Here is a 15184-nt window from a genome sequence, read left to right as displayed (position 1 = left end):
CTTTTCATGTGCCGCATTTGCACGGGATAACTGAAGCCTGAGATTTTGCTAAAATTTACTGACATCTCCCGCGCTTTGTAAACCAAATGAAAAAATATAAATAACGGATTGTTTTTTTTTATTATTATTATTATTATTATTATTAATTTAAAACGAAAAACAAATAAACAAACAAGCAGCGTTTTTCTGTTTTAAAATTAGATCTGGTTCTGTTTGTGTGACATTTGGATATTTATGGGGAAACTAGGACGAGAGCTTCATGTTTTAATCTTCTTTAGTTATTGATCTTGGAAGTCTGAATCTGTGAATATCTGCCAACTTCACCGAACAGTGTTTTGGTCCAAATAGTATCCAGATAAACTGGTGACTGGGCGGACATAAAATGCTCCCGGTCCGGACATAAAAAAAAGCAACGCATAAGTCACATTACTGGTGAATTAAAACGTTATTAATACATAAATAAATCAAAAACATAAAAATGGATGTACGTAAAACATGCACATATGTGGAACCAGATGTGGTGTAATAAATCTACTGGTCCTCCACATTTCTTATGATCAACTTCCATGTGTGTTGACGGCTGCCGTTAGCGGTATTTATAACGTGCAAAATAAACATTTTACTGCCCCCAAAAAAGCTGTAATTGTTTTTACAAAAGTGGCACATCGTAGAAATTCTAACATCTATTGTTCCTCACACCAGTCTCACTGTTGATAGTCAGTCAGCAGTTTATTTGGATACTATTTGATGCGATTATTACAAATCGCATGTGGTCCCTAGGTAAAACTAATCCCGTGCGAATAGGGCTTTATTCGCTATTAACATAGAGCCGCTAGCAGAATTAATTAGAAACGATCTGTCAATTTTTGATATATCACACAAAATCAGGACCCACAAGTTGTCTTGTCATTATACGCGGACGATGTCATACTGTACATTAGTGACCCACTGACTTCTATATCAGAATTTCTGAAATGTTTGAAGGACTTAAGTATTGTCTCAGGGTGTAAGGTAAATCAGAAATCAGAAGCTATGATGATAAAGGGTATCTGGCCTTCCAAACTGTGTTAAGAAGTGTTACATTTAATTGATCACCTAATGGTTTTCGATATTTAGGAATTATTATTACCCCAGACAATTCTCAGCTGTATAATGCAAATTATGGGAAACTAATCAATCATATTCGAAAAGATTTACAAAGATGGGGAATATTACCTCTCTTTTTGGGATCGAAACCATGAGGATGAATATTCTCCCCAGATTGTTATATCTGTTTTTGTACCTACCTATTTGGGTCCCAGCTACCACTTTTCAAAAAATTCAAAAACTGATTTCTGGCAACAAAAGAAGCCCAGAATCAAATTTACACAGCTGACCAGCAGTGAAGGATGTGGTGGCCTCAATCTGTCAAATTTGAAACTATACTATTGGGCAGCACAACTATGTGGAGCATTGGATTGGCTAGAGTAAAGTAAAGAAACAACATGGTTGACTTTGGAACAAAGTTCCTGCACTACATTTTCACTGCAGGCTTTAACATTCTGCCCAAACAAGACATGGAAAAAAAACAAAATGACACATCCTTGGATGAAATGCACCCAAAAAGTTTTAAGTATTATTAGAAGAAAGATCAATGCTCCTTGTGCCATATCTAGAGCTATGAAAATTTTGGATATTATAGATTATTTGCCAGGATTTTAATTGGTCGACCAGCAACAGTATCAGTTTCAATACCGTTTAAAAAAAATGCAATGCACTTATAAAGGTGATAAGGATGAAATATGAAATATTATGTATTTAATGCCTAAACATGATCCTATGTTCAGCAACAGCTGTGTGAGTGAGTGTTGCACTGCCAAAAAAAAGAGAAAGAAAAAAAAGTGTGTTCTGATTGGAGCAGAGAGGGAATTAATTAAGACAGGCTTGAAGCACAAGCATCCACTATTGAATCAATCCTTTTTCTGCACAAGAACATTGATTATCCTTATGTTTGATACACGGATTATGTAAATAGATCCACTGCTGTCTTTGGCGCTGCGGCGAGCACTGCGCTGATCTGATGTTGACATTAGCAGTTTTTTATTAATAAAAGCTGACTTAAACCACTAAAACAAGCGTAAATATATCATAAACAGCACAGATATAAATATCTAATGTCTGTCGGACCTGTAGGTTTCAGTTTTGCTCTGTCGGGTTCTGGTCAAAGCTTGAATAAGGTTCACATCATAAATGGTCTGTATTTAACCACCAAGAAGCAACACACGATATTTGTATCTTTTTCTTTTTCCTCATCCTCCTCTGCACCTGCTCATTCATTGTCCGACTCCGCTGCACAAAAACTTTGAGACAAACGGGACAGATTGGAAGTTACAAACCATTCACACTGGAGTCTGACACAGGTTACATTTTAAATAGTAATGTGAACGGACAAACAAAAAATCGGAACTGCAGTCAATGAAGTGCATGACGCAACGCTGCATGTCCATGCGTGTGGGTATGATACTCCAGACTTACAAGCTGTGCTCAAAAAGGTCAAAGCTTTTATTGAATCTTAAACTTTATATGTGAGAGGCTGCTGTTAAGAGTGTGTACCATACCCAAGCATCTTACACACAATCATTACATCCTTAGACATTTTCTCCTGGACATTCTAAATAATAAACCTTCACTGACACAGCTGTAAGACTACATACAGTCATCTCTGAATGCATTACATTTATGGCTTTCTAATTTGCTCCTAAACTCATCTTCTACAACATCAAGCTGACTTTAATGCCAGGTGCCCAGAGAACAATGTGCTGCAGTCGTTACACTAAACTCATTTAGCTGGATGTAATTCTATGAGGAGAAAAGGATTGGATGATGATTTGTAAAAAAGCAAAGCTGCACTTTTCTAATGCAAACCAACACATAGACTGAGTGTAAAAACAAGGGCAAACTATTCTAATGGTACTGTTTTCACTTTTATCCTGAAGATGTTTCAGCACCAGCAGCAGTTTTTGTTTTATTTTATTATTTATTTATTTTTGTATTATGACAGAGGATGACCCAAGTACACATCAAACAATCATAACAGATAAAGGGGAAAATACTCAAAAGGTAACAAATAAAGACTTGAGATAAAGAATTTTCTTCAAAGGATAACATCAAAAAGTACAAAGCCAGGGAGTTAACATTACTAAGCCAAAGTCTCTGGAGGTTTTCAGGACATGTTTATGAACATCACACATCCTCAATATAAAATACAAGAGATGTGATCAAACAATGGTTGCCAGGTATTTTCAAATGTTTTCAGGGACACTAGAGGGGAGACTCTAATGCTGTGTTCCAGACCATTTGGAACTCTGCATTTCTGAGTTGAAAACTCTGATCTCTGACTTCAAAGTGTTTCTGATGCAGCACATTGAAATATCTCAAAAACATGGCTTACTAGGATAGTATTTACAATAAAGGCAACAATGTTTGTGTGATTTAAAATATGATAATTCAAAATAGCTATTTTTTATTGGCCCAACAAAGCCAGGCAACATTTCATGTATCACATTTAATCAAAAAGACATGTAAGTCAATAAAGCATTTCACAGGACATAAAATAAAAAACAGAATAAAATAATAAAAAGTAAAGTAAATGCATTTTAAACTCACAAAACAGCTAATTTAAAATCAAAAGACATAACATGAATACGTTCCACATTAACAGTAATTAAGCTGTAAACCTATTGACTCTTGTATATTATTCCTTTAATGTTTTTTTGGCAATAATAATGTTTTTTAATCAATTTGTTTTACTGCTGACATGTTTTCAAAGAAAATTTAGCTTCAAAAAACCCAGAGTTCCGAGTTGTCTGGAACGCAGCCTATTCTCAAGCTTCATGGATCCGTATTCCTTTATAAATGAATAGTGCCTCATAAGCATTATTTAACCATAGTCAACCATTAGTAATTGCTTTTTGGCTTTTGGGTTTTTGTCAGGTTGCTAATGTTAGGTAACACCTTACTTAATCAACACCATAAATAAATGATTACTAGAGACGTTATTACATCTGACTAATATATTAATGAATGCACATTAAGTATACATACATAAGAATAATTACGCTGCTTGTATTAATGCGTAATAATGTTTTAATTAACTCTGTGCAGTAAAGATCAATTAAGTGCTTATTAATGCATTATCTAATTTGTTCATTGAAATTAGATAATACATTATAATGATTAATAACTTATTATTAAACTGTTAATTAATGCTTAATAATGTATTAATTACCATTAATTAAGGGACCTTTATTGTAAAGTGTTACCAAGGTTCTGAAGCATACATTCTTAAAGGTAGGGAAGGCAATTTTCAAAAGCTAGCATGATTTTGAATGTAGCCTCCTCGAAGGCTCCGCCTTTACCCCCTCCCCCCTCCCCTCTGTGCTCCGTCTCACTCACATACATGCGCACAGCTGCTGCAGAAGAGGAGCTCAGCTCATCGCTTGTGTTGTGTAGAAACTTTGTTCAGCAGTAAGTAAACAATAAACTTTACCATTATATATGTTAAAAAACGTGACCAAAAACTCAGTTATAACTCTGTCAGGTGACGCACTTTCAGTGTGATGTGCGTGCGAGGGATCTAGAACGAGCAGGGAGAAAGGAAGACGTGATTGGTTAAAAAAAAAAACGGTTCGTTTTTTTCCATTAATCGAAGTTATTACAGATATACAGCTGCTACAGTTGACAGATTTTCTTCATTCCTTTGTCAGAGCACAACATTTCTGTCAGGATATGAAGACAATTTCAACCAAAAACTTAAAAAAAGTATCTGAAGCTTTAAGGAAAGTATTCCGTGCTGAAATAAGCATGTATCAAAGAAAAGGCTTTTTCAATCAGTTTCCAGTAAGACAAGCATCGATACTATTAGGATTCAATGAGATGTCTATCTGAAAGACAGTCCAAACAGTGTTTGTGTTGATTCATTCTGTCTTCAGGACTTCACCATGACTCTTTATCTGAGGCACTATTGGAAGGACGAGAGGCTAGCCTTCCCCAGTGCGACCAACAAGAGCATGACCTTCGACGGGCGTCTGGTGAAGAAAATCTGGGTGCCTGATGTGTTCTTCGTTCACTCTAAAAGGTCCTTCATCCATGACACTACCACGGACAACATCATGCTGAGGGTCTTTCCTGACGGGCACGTCCTTTACAGCCTAAGGTGGGACTAAATGAGAGTTGACAGCTCCTCAGGGGCAGCCTGTGTGGATATAAGAGGGCTAACTCTGGGCTTTCATCTCCACAGGGTTACAGTTACTGCTGCTTGCAACATGGATTTCAGCCGTTTCCCTCTGGACTCACAGACGTGCACACTGGAACTTGAGAGCTGTGAGTGCATGCCCTCACTCTTATTTTTGACGAACATGACAAAAGATTTTGCACTGAGATTTATTGTCAAGTGTATTTCAAACATGGCCTTACATTGGTCAGCTGTACAGCAATGTGCTATAATGATGAAGTGACCTCTTTTGTAGTTTTAGTTGATTCATACTCATGTTCCAGACTAAAATTACAGAAACAATAATCACTATAAGTACAGTAAAAAATAACAGGGAAACACCTCTTTTAACCAGACTGAATAAGAGTGAATTAGAAACATAGTGGAGGCTCACATATATTTATCAACTCACAAATGTTATGTTTGTGATGATCACTGTGAGAGCAAAGTGCTACAGACTGTAAGTAAATTCTATTTACCAATGCGTCAATGGCTGACTACCTCACACCAGTGTCTGTTTGCCATTGAATAAGTCTTTTTTTAATTTTAATTTAAACATACAAGTATATAAAATTATCAAAATAATGTGACTGATGTTTGAATACTATTTTTAATGTTACTTAATTTGACAATGAGCCAGAGGAGGACGCACAGTTTTATGTGTACGGATCCTTTGAGAGTCCTCATGTACAAGGTACTTCCTAGTGGGCTTCAAAGATATTGCATGTGGGCTGTGAAAGGTTCTGCGCAATAAGTACATCGAGTTGAGTTTGGATGAACTAAAAATGTATACCAGACACATTTTTTAGGAAATCAACTAATTGGGTGAATGAATTCCTCGTTTGCATTCAACATGTTTACAGGGGTGCACATAACTTATTTGGTCTGGTGCTCAGGGGAACTCCTCACAGGATGAACAGATCAGAGGGGTACATGGGTAACATGACATTTCATTTTAATATAAACTGAAAATGAACAAAAACAGCACATATCTGTTCTTTAAAGATGTGCAGAATATGAAGCTTTTTTTAATGAAAATACTGAAAAATATCTGAAAACCAAATTTAAAGAAAGTTTACTACACATTTACAACGCATTTACTATACCTTCTATTTTAAACACTGAACAGTCTAATATCTGTAACCATTGTTAAATAATTTACTATTGAAAAAGTGCATACTTAAAGAGTAACTAGACCACAAATTCACATATGTATTTGGGTACTAAGTAGTGCTGTTTATTAATCCTCATCGCACTCTTCACATTTTAGTAAAAGTATTTTAATTTTGTGTATTTAGGTGTAAAATGTGAGAGTCACTGCCCTCACCAACTTTCACTGTTGGCCCACCCCTCCTATAAAAGCTGAGAGGAGGGAGAAGGGTTTCCTCCAATTACAGACCTCAGAGAGCACTTATTCACAGCCTCAATGCGGAATTCCACTGCTCCGTGTGGAGCAACCCACTGCATGCGGTGATGTTTTTGACTCTGTGCTTCTATAAAGAGTAGATTCTGCACTAATCGGAGTGTTCATCAAGCTATGTGTGTGTGTATAGACACATCATGTGTGTATCCCCATCTGTCTCTGTGTGTACGCAGATGTGCGTATACGTCTAATCGCTATGCGCGTGACGAAGTGGGATAGTAGAGCTGTTTGCCCCTGAGTGGTGTCTGTAAGGCTTTGTACGAGCTTCACGTCATGATTGTGGTTACATGTGATAGTAGTGACCCATTTCAGCTGTGAACTCACTGTGCAGAGTTGACCGGCAGCCTGATTGGGCGTGTCTTACTGCTACAGGAGTAACTTCCACAATCAAGGCATTTTATGAATTTCCCTCCTAGTGGCAGGTCAGCAAAAAGCAAGGGTTTAGTTACTCTTTAACATCAGAGTTCTATAATAATAGATTAGATTAAATTAAATTAAATTAAAGAACGTCCAGCTAATGTCACAGGTGAATACAGATGTACATTAAATTAAAATGTGTTCAAACTGTACTGTTTTCTTTCACTCATTTCCCTCACCTCCACCACACAGTCACCGAATAACTAAATTAGTTACTCCAGGTTCTCCCTCCTTCCTGATTGTTGTGCAGCCAGTGCACTTTCTGGTGTCTGTAGCCCCACGCCTCTCCACTCTCACAAGGAGACACACTATCTGTATGGTAGCTGTAAATCTTTGCCGAACCCCTCCGGGCCACGTAGGGTTCAGACACTGCGTGATAAATAAATGGTCAGTTGATATGTTTTGATTAGCGTGATTAAGACGTACAAATGGATGCTGAGGAGGTGATTCAAAGGCTTTCCTCTAGCACATGAATAAATGATGTTAAAAAATCTGTGTGCTGTCACATATGTACAGAGCAGGGGGGTATTTCATCAAACCCAGCTCAGGGTTAAGTACAGGTTTAACCTGAGAGTCCGGCTCCATTAAGCCGGGTTCTAACTGGAACGGCGGTTTCATCAATGAGAAAACAACTTGGTTACCATAGTAACACAGTCCTTGGGTCAAACCTGCCCCTGACCAGGTTTAAGCAGCAGGCTTGGCTTAAGCTGCAGACGCACTCTCATGAAACCACGTTGTCACTATTAAAGAACTCATTTAGTGATGCTTTAAAACACTCAATAAAGATCTACAAAAGCAAAAGCAGTCAAAGACTTCTGTTATACTTTTTTTTTTTTTTTTAAATACCGCTTTTAAAAGGAAATTAAACAGAATATCATGGTAAATGTTTTAATATGTGTTTAAATCCCTACAAATGACGATAAAATCATTGTCTTATGTTTAATGTGTACTGTATTTTTAACGAGATATTACAGTCTCCATGTGTTTAAAGCATCAGTAATAATATGTCTATACAAGGATACATGCGTATCCATTGCCTCTGTTTATCACATGGTATAAATATGTCCATTCATTGATCAGAGATTAATAATGAGAAAGCTGTGGATTTAGCTGTGTTAATTTGTGTCAGTCCTTGATTTTCACTGCCCGGTAACAGATGACGTCACGTCCTGTTGGTCTCAGCATTGGTTTCTATTGGCTGTTTATTCGTCGTAAAAGCTGCAGCGCATGCGCCGTTACACTCTAATCATTAAATCTGTGATCGATCTCGTGGGTCTTATGAGGATGTGCACTTAAGCTAAACATTGTCAGCATTTGATGAAAAAGCCAGCATGGTCACGGACGACTTAGCTGAACCAGGTTTAAACCATAAGCCTGGCTTTACTGAGAACACTTTGGTGAAATACCCCCCAGGTCGCTGAGTCATGTGTTACAGCTGAGTTATTAAAGAAACTTCCCTCAGATCATTCTACATGCGTGCATGGATTAGAATAGTGTTGGGCTGTGACAGGTTCGGGCTTAAAAAGAGATCGGCTTCATTTGGATTCGGACGCCAATCAGGAACCAATCAGTCACACTGCAAAGCCTTACATCTTACCTCTAAGTAAAAGCCTCAGATTGATAAAACACTGAAACAACACTTATCATTAGCCTGGTTTAACAATAACATACTGAAAATTACTTGATAAATTTGATCAGATTTGGCTTTATTGGTTTGGATGTAGCATGGGCTTATCAAAACAAACACACAAACATAGACAGACAAAGAATGACACAAGTGAAGTAAACCAGTTTGAGATGGTTTGAGCTTGAGGTATGACATGGAGTTACACCCCAGTTTACCACGTTGTGGTAAACTGGGGTGTTTGTAAAGCCTAGAGATAGTTGTGGGAACTGCAGTTATTTAAATGCAACCACGAAAGCAACCTGAGATCAGCTGTTTGTGCTGATGAACAATTAAACAGGTGTACATAATTAGGAGGTTGATTGGACCTGAACCAAATGGTTCCATCCCTATTCCTGACGGTTTCCACTGCACACATCTCCGTTTTAATCACAAGCTGAATCCAATCCCAACAACTAGAAAAACACACTGCTAATTGTAATAATCTTTGGACTCCTTTTATTGACAATGGCACATTTTAATGTACGTTCTCTTTTAAACAAATCTTTTATTATAAATGATTTGATTAAGATCACAAAATTGATTGTTCATTTTCAACTGAAACTGGGCTCGGTACAGACGCACCAATTATTCTTGCTGAGGCTTCGCCACTAAATTTGAACGTCTGTTTTAGCGCACATGATGGAAAGAGGGGAGGTGGCACAGCATCAACCTTGCCACCAAACCTGCTTTATCTGATTCTTAGTCTTCGTTTGAATTTCACGCTTTTATTATTAACAGTCCTCTAATTTTATGTGTTACTGTTCATAGACCCCCAAAACGGTGTTTACTGATGAGTTTTCTGAGTTTTCATCAGTTATTTATAACAAATTTGATAGGATTCTTTTAATCAGGGATTTTAATCTACATGTAAATGTACTTTTGCGAAGGACTTTTTACATCTTCTTAGTTTCATGGATTTTACCCAACAGAGGACACACTCTGGACTCCACGTCTCTCACCACTATTGTGTGTTGTTTAACATTACCGGTGTTACCCAGCGAGAGACATCAGAGAGAACAGTGAGGAGGCGCTACATCACACCTGAAGCAGCTGCAAAGGTTTTGAACAAATATCCACCGCCTGTTTTACCAGCTACTTGTGATTTTATTGTGGATAATTTTAACACTAAACTTCAGTCCTGTCTGGATTCTGTGGCCCCACTTGTGACAAAAAAGATTCATAAAAATTGTAAAGCACAATCTAGACTGGAACTGAACAGGCCAACACGAAAATGCAGGGTGGCAGAAAGAAGGTGGAAGAATAACAAAACAATAATTAATCAACAAACCCTCCATGAAAGGTTAAAATCATATAGCAAAGCCGTTAGAAATACAAGAAATTCATACTTTACAACAAAATAACCAAGCACAACAATAACCCGAAAGTTTTATTTTCCACTATTGATCATTTATTGAACCCTGATTTTAACAGTTAACTGAGCCTCTTTGTGAGCAGTTTGCAATCCACTTCATAGCAAAGATTGACACTATTAGAGGTAACATTTTATTGAATCGTAACATGGTTTTTAACATTCCGGAGTATCTATCTTTATCTGAGGAAACAGAACAGTTTAGTCCTGGTTGATGCTGAGATGCTTGATAAAGTTTTCTCTAAAGTAAAACCCACCACATGTCTTTTAGATCCAATGCCAACATCATTTTTTTTTTTTTTTTTTGTCCTTGTCTGCACATGCTGTCAAAGGTCAACACCACAGGAAGTGCAATCATTATGAGACAGCAATGCATATTTTGTTATTGCAATAAAATACATTGATTTATTTTATTGCTTAATTGTGATCATCACCAGCCCTCCCTAAGGAAGGGTAAGAAATCTTTTATTATAGGGAGGATATAAAAAGGGAGAGCAGTGTTACACCTAAGTGGAGGGGGAGGGGAAAGGGAGCAGGGAGGAGAGACTCAAGGCAGGAAATAGAAAAGGTGGGGAAGAATAGACTGTTTTGCAGTGAGGGTGAGATGTGAGGTTGTAGAATAAATTGTGCTTATTATGTTGTGTAATCCAGCCAGTATGGTGACAAGTGTGAAGCTTAGCTATAATGGTGGTGGCCAACATCATTTTTAAAACATTTTATGGATCCTCTAGGGATGAATTTTTAAACATTGTGAATTGCTCTCTTCAGATGGGAACCTTTCCTGCAGCCGTTAAGGCAGCAGTGGTGAGGCCCCTTCTGAAGAAGAGCAATTTAGTTTTCAATGATTTTAACAATTACCAACCAATATCCAACGTAGCATTTTAACTCATTCAGTGCCTGCCATTTTCAAAATATCTAGCTCCTCAGTGCCAGCCGTTTTAGAGCATTTTGACTAATTTTTAAATCTCTACTTTCATCAGGAAAAATAATTTTGTTTCTAGCTTTTTTTGTTCTTCCATAATCAGCAGTTGGATAGAGGCAAGTTTCACACAAATCGCCAGTTTGTGAGAAAAGCTGAGAAAAACAGCTTTTTTTTTGAAAAAAACTATTAGTGTCTTTGAAGCAATTTTTTTTTTTGCTTTAGGGACACCTCAACATTGATTTCCTTCTATAAAACTACAAAAACAACACTGAAACTGGGCTTTTGATGGCAAAATTCTTATTATTTTTGCTATTTGGGTCAGAGTTGAATGGTTTTCTTACTGGCATTTCTTTTGGCATTCCTCCAAGTCTCTCCCCCGCTCGCCATTTTCTGTCTCGTAAACTCCTTTCCTCTCCCTCTGAGCTCTGTTCATCACCGGTCATCTCTCATCCAAAGGTGCGTTGCTGCCACCTGTTGGTCTCTACATCATGGTACAAGTTAGATATTTACCGGAGAGCTTTATCACACTGTCTCCTAGCAACACCAGCCGAAAAACATTACTCCACGTTACTAAACCAATTCACGTCTGTAGACGTGAATGTCACTCAGTGAGTTAAGCAAAATTTTAGAATAACCAGTCTGGTTTTAGGGTGAACCACAGCACCGCCCTGCTCAAGATTTTAAATGACAAACAGTGTTGGTTCTACTGGACCTTAATGCCGCTTTTGATACCGTAGATCACACCATTCTTTTAAATAGACTCAAACACTGAGTGGGCCTCTCTGGTGTTGTTCACAAATGATTTTTATTCTCCCTTACGGACAGGACTTTTATGATAAGTTTGGATATTTTCTCCTCTAAGGTCCATAAAATTACATGTGGTGTGCCTCAGGGATACATTTTAGGCTCTGTTTTATTTAATCTGTATATGCTCCCTCTTGGTGATGTCATCTGGAGACACGGAGTTAATTTTCACTCTTACGCTGACAATACACAGCTGTGTATCTCCGTGTCTCCTGATGACACCAGATTCTCTTTTTAACTGTATTTTAGATATCAAATCATGGATTGCAGAAAACTTTCTCCAACTCAATCAGGACAAATCTGAAGTTTTAGTTCTCGGTTCTGAGGCCCGGAGAGAGAAACTTTTTCCTAATCTTCAAACAGCGTCTTTGATTCCCTCTGAACAAGTTAAAAATCTTGGTGTTATTTTAGACTCTGAGCTCACTTTTATCCCTCACATAAAAATATAACAAAATTAGGTTTTTATCATTTGAAGAACATAGCCAGAGTGCGCCTCATTCTCTCACAGGCCAACACGGAGACGCTAATGCATGCTTTTATCACCAGTCAGATTGACTGCTGTAATGCTCTGCATTCTGGTCTTCCCCAAAGAAATGTTTCAAGTTTACAATTACTACAAAACTCAGCAGCACATGTCCTGACGAAGACCAGGAGACAGGAACACATTATACCCATTGTAAAATCACTGCATTAACTCCCTGTGTGTTTCAGGATAGATTTTAAGGTTCTCTTACTGGTTTTTAAGTGTCCTATTGGTCTTGGACCTTCTTTCCTCTAAGAACTACTTTTATCATATGAGCCTACTTGAACCTTGAGGTCCTCTGGCGCTGGCCTTTTAATAATCCCCAAAGTCAGGACACACACACGGTGAGGCGCCGTTCCCGTTTTAAGGCCCCAGTCTGCCGGAGCACCTCAGGGCTGCAGAGGACGTTCATGTTTTTAAGAACAGGCTCAAGAGCCACCTTTTCAAATTAGCTTTGAACTAATTATTTATTCATTTTAGGATGGTTATCTTTCATGTTTTTATTGTTATCTTTTGTGGTTTTATAGTTTTAGTAGTTTAAGGATTGTCTTCTGTGTAGTTTTATGTTGTCTTTTATGTTGTTCTTACAGTTTTAGGTTATGTTTTCTAGTTTAACAATTGTTATGTTTCATGTTGTTTCATTGTTTTAGAATTGTTACTCCTCATGTTGTTTAAGACTACTATCCCAGTGTTTCCTCGGAGGGAGCCCTCTGCACTGGGGGCTATGATGGGCCATGGTTGCAGTAGTGCTGTACCGTGGCTTTCAGTGTTAGTGAATAGCTTCTGCTGTTTTGCTGGACTGGGGGCTCTGTCTCGGCACCCTGTGCCCACGGTCTGTGTCCTGCTTCTGGTGCAGACGGCTCTTTGTGATGTCTCCTTACCTAGATCCTCTTGTCCCAGCCATGTGCCATTGTCCTTATTTTAACCTGTGTGTCTGTGGGCGGTGGATGGGATTTGTGCTGGGTGGGTGTATTTTTAAATATGTAAAAGCGCTTTGAGTTTACACTTGTTGTATGAAAGGTGCTTTCTTGTAAATAAAAATTGATTGATTGATTGATTGATTGATTGATGGAAGTCTATCTACACATTGTGTTTTGTGTTCAAATGTTGTAATTTATGAAGACACTATTCATGGCTAGTTTTTTGTCTAATCTTTTAATTTTTGATTTATTTGCTTTGCAAGTTCACTTAAAATTGAGTTATTGGGCTTAAAATGTTACTTTGGGTTTCCACTGTTGACCTTCACACATCAACAAGTGTTAGCTTAGATATGGCATAGCATAGTAGTATTGACTTTTGTGAGATTTACCTAGAAGATCATTAAATTGGTTGCTCTCCTGTATGGTAGACTGTTCATCTGATCTGTGAGCTTGTTCCTCTCCTCAGATCTTATCAGTGTGTGTTTTTATAAGTCCTGATTAATATTTTACAGGTCGTAGCATGCTTGTCTTTTCTTCCAGGGTGAAGCCTTTGATTTTGTAATGAACTCCTATTGGTCAATTCTAAAAATACACAGACGTTGCTCAAAGCTCCTCAACACAGAGCCTTCTGCTCTTAACCTAATACAGTGTCCTCATGTGACAGTATGACCAGATTTTTACTCCTAGTTTAAGTTATTTCTATCAGGTTTATATCAGTCCTCATTTAACTTGTTAAGGCATCATATGCTTTCAACAGCAACACAAGCTTGCCCTCACATAAACTAGCAAAAGACTTCTTAAAAGGGAAACCGAACCTACGTTCAGAAAGCAGAACAAAGAATGCTGGATTTTTAAAAAAATCCCAAAAACTACAAGTTAGGTTTGATCGCAGCAGGTGACTTCTCTGTATAACAGGAAAAGAAGCCATAAAAACTGCTTCACCACATTTAGACAAAATTCCAAGCCCAAAAACCAACAAATCTCACGTGACCTACTTTTCCCCTTCACGCTGCTGCAAGGCTTGTGAATGAAAAGCAAAGCTGGAGACTGATGGTTATCCATCACGCTGCCATAGAAACAGTTTAGAACTGATAACACACACAGTGTTTCCCACACATATGCAAAAGCAAATTCACATCTAAGGCTCACATTTAAGAGTATGAAAATAAGAGACAATCATCAACATTAAAAACAACAAAATGAAATGCAGATTTACACAAACGACACAAAACTACAGCAGGAAATCTTATAATGAAAAAATAAAAAATGATTGTCTTTGGAACAAACCTGAAGTTGCTGTTTCAGCTTTCTGTAGGGGCTCTACCTGAGGATGAGGATATCTGCTGTAACTGACACGTCTGTGCTCTCCGTCCCTTTAGATGCATACACAGATGAGGATCTAATGCTGTACTGGAAAAGCGGTGACGAGTCTTTGAGCACCGACGATAGGATTTCCCTGTCCCAGTTCCTCATTCAGAAGTTCCACACCACCTCCAGACTGGCCTTCTACAGCAGCACAGGTCAGTGCTCACTCTGATCACTTTGTATGTAAAGGACTTTAAGTGACTCACAAAGTTAAAGAACTAAACATCCATGAAAAGAAAAGAAGCTTTACATGTAATCCTAGAGGTGATTTAAGGAACTGTTGTCTCAAATGTCATCATAGATAAATATTTAATGAACCAAGATTACCAAATGAATTTCCTAAATGCTCAGTGTGTTGCAGATTTAATGGAAGAACACACTGGAAACTGATGACTTGTTCCTTTTTTTCATGCAGCCTGATTCCCTGAATCCATAATGTGATGATGGCAATTATAGTGTTATGATGAGGAATATGATAATTATACAGGAAGACCGCTAACAATAAAAAGTCCACTCCTCATGTA

General features: G+C 37.8%; 1 protein-coding gene across 2 annotated transcripts in view; it reads left to right on the top strand.

Annotated features, from left to right (window-relative positions):
- LOC114457968 (gamma-aminobutyric acid receptor subunit rho-2-like) overlaps nt 1-15184 on the top strand; it is a 79559-nt gene that overhangs the window by 42509 nt on the left and 21866 nt on the right. For both annotated transcript variants that reach the window (XM_028440164.1, XM_028440163.1), the window contains 3 exons: nt 4971-5194; nt 5279-5361; nt 14675-14815. In XM_028440164.1, coding sequence (XP_028295965.1) covers nt 4971-5194; nt 5279-5361; nt 14675-14815 — 448 coding nt within the window. The remainder of the gene's footprint in view (nt 1-4970; nt 5195-5278; nt 5362-14674; nt 14816-15184) is intronic.

The sequence above is a fragment of the Gouania willdenowi genome, chromosome 24, assembly GCF_900634775.1.
Source record: "Gouania willdenowi chromosome 24, fGouWil2.1, whole genome shotgun sequence".
In the NCBI taxonomy this organism is placed as follows: domain Eukaryota; kingdom Metazoa; phylum Chordata; class Actinopteri; order Blenniiformes; family Gobiesocidae; genus Gouania; species Gouania willdenowi.
The sequence above is the reverse complement of the archived record's forward strand: the minus strand, read 5'-3'. Positions and strand labels throughout refer to the sequence as shown.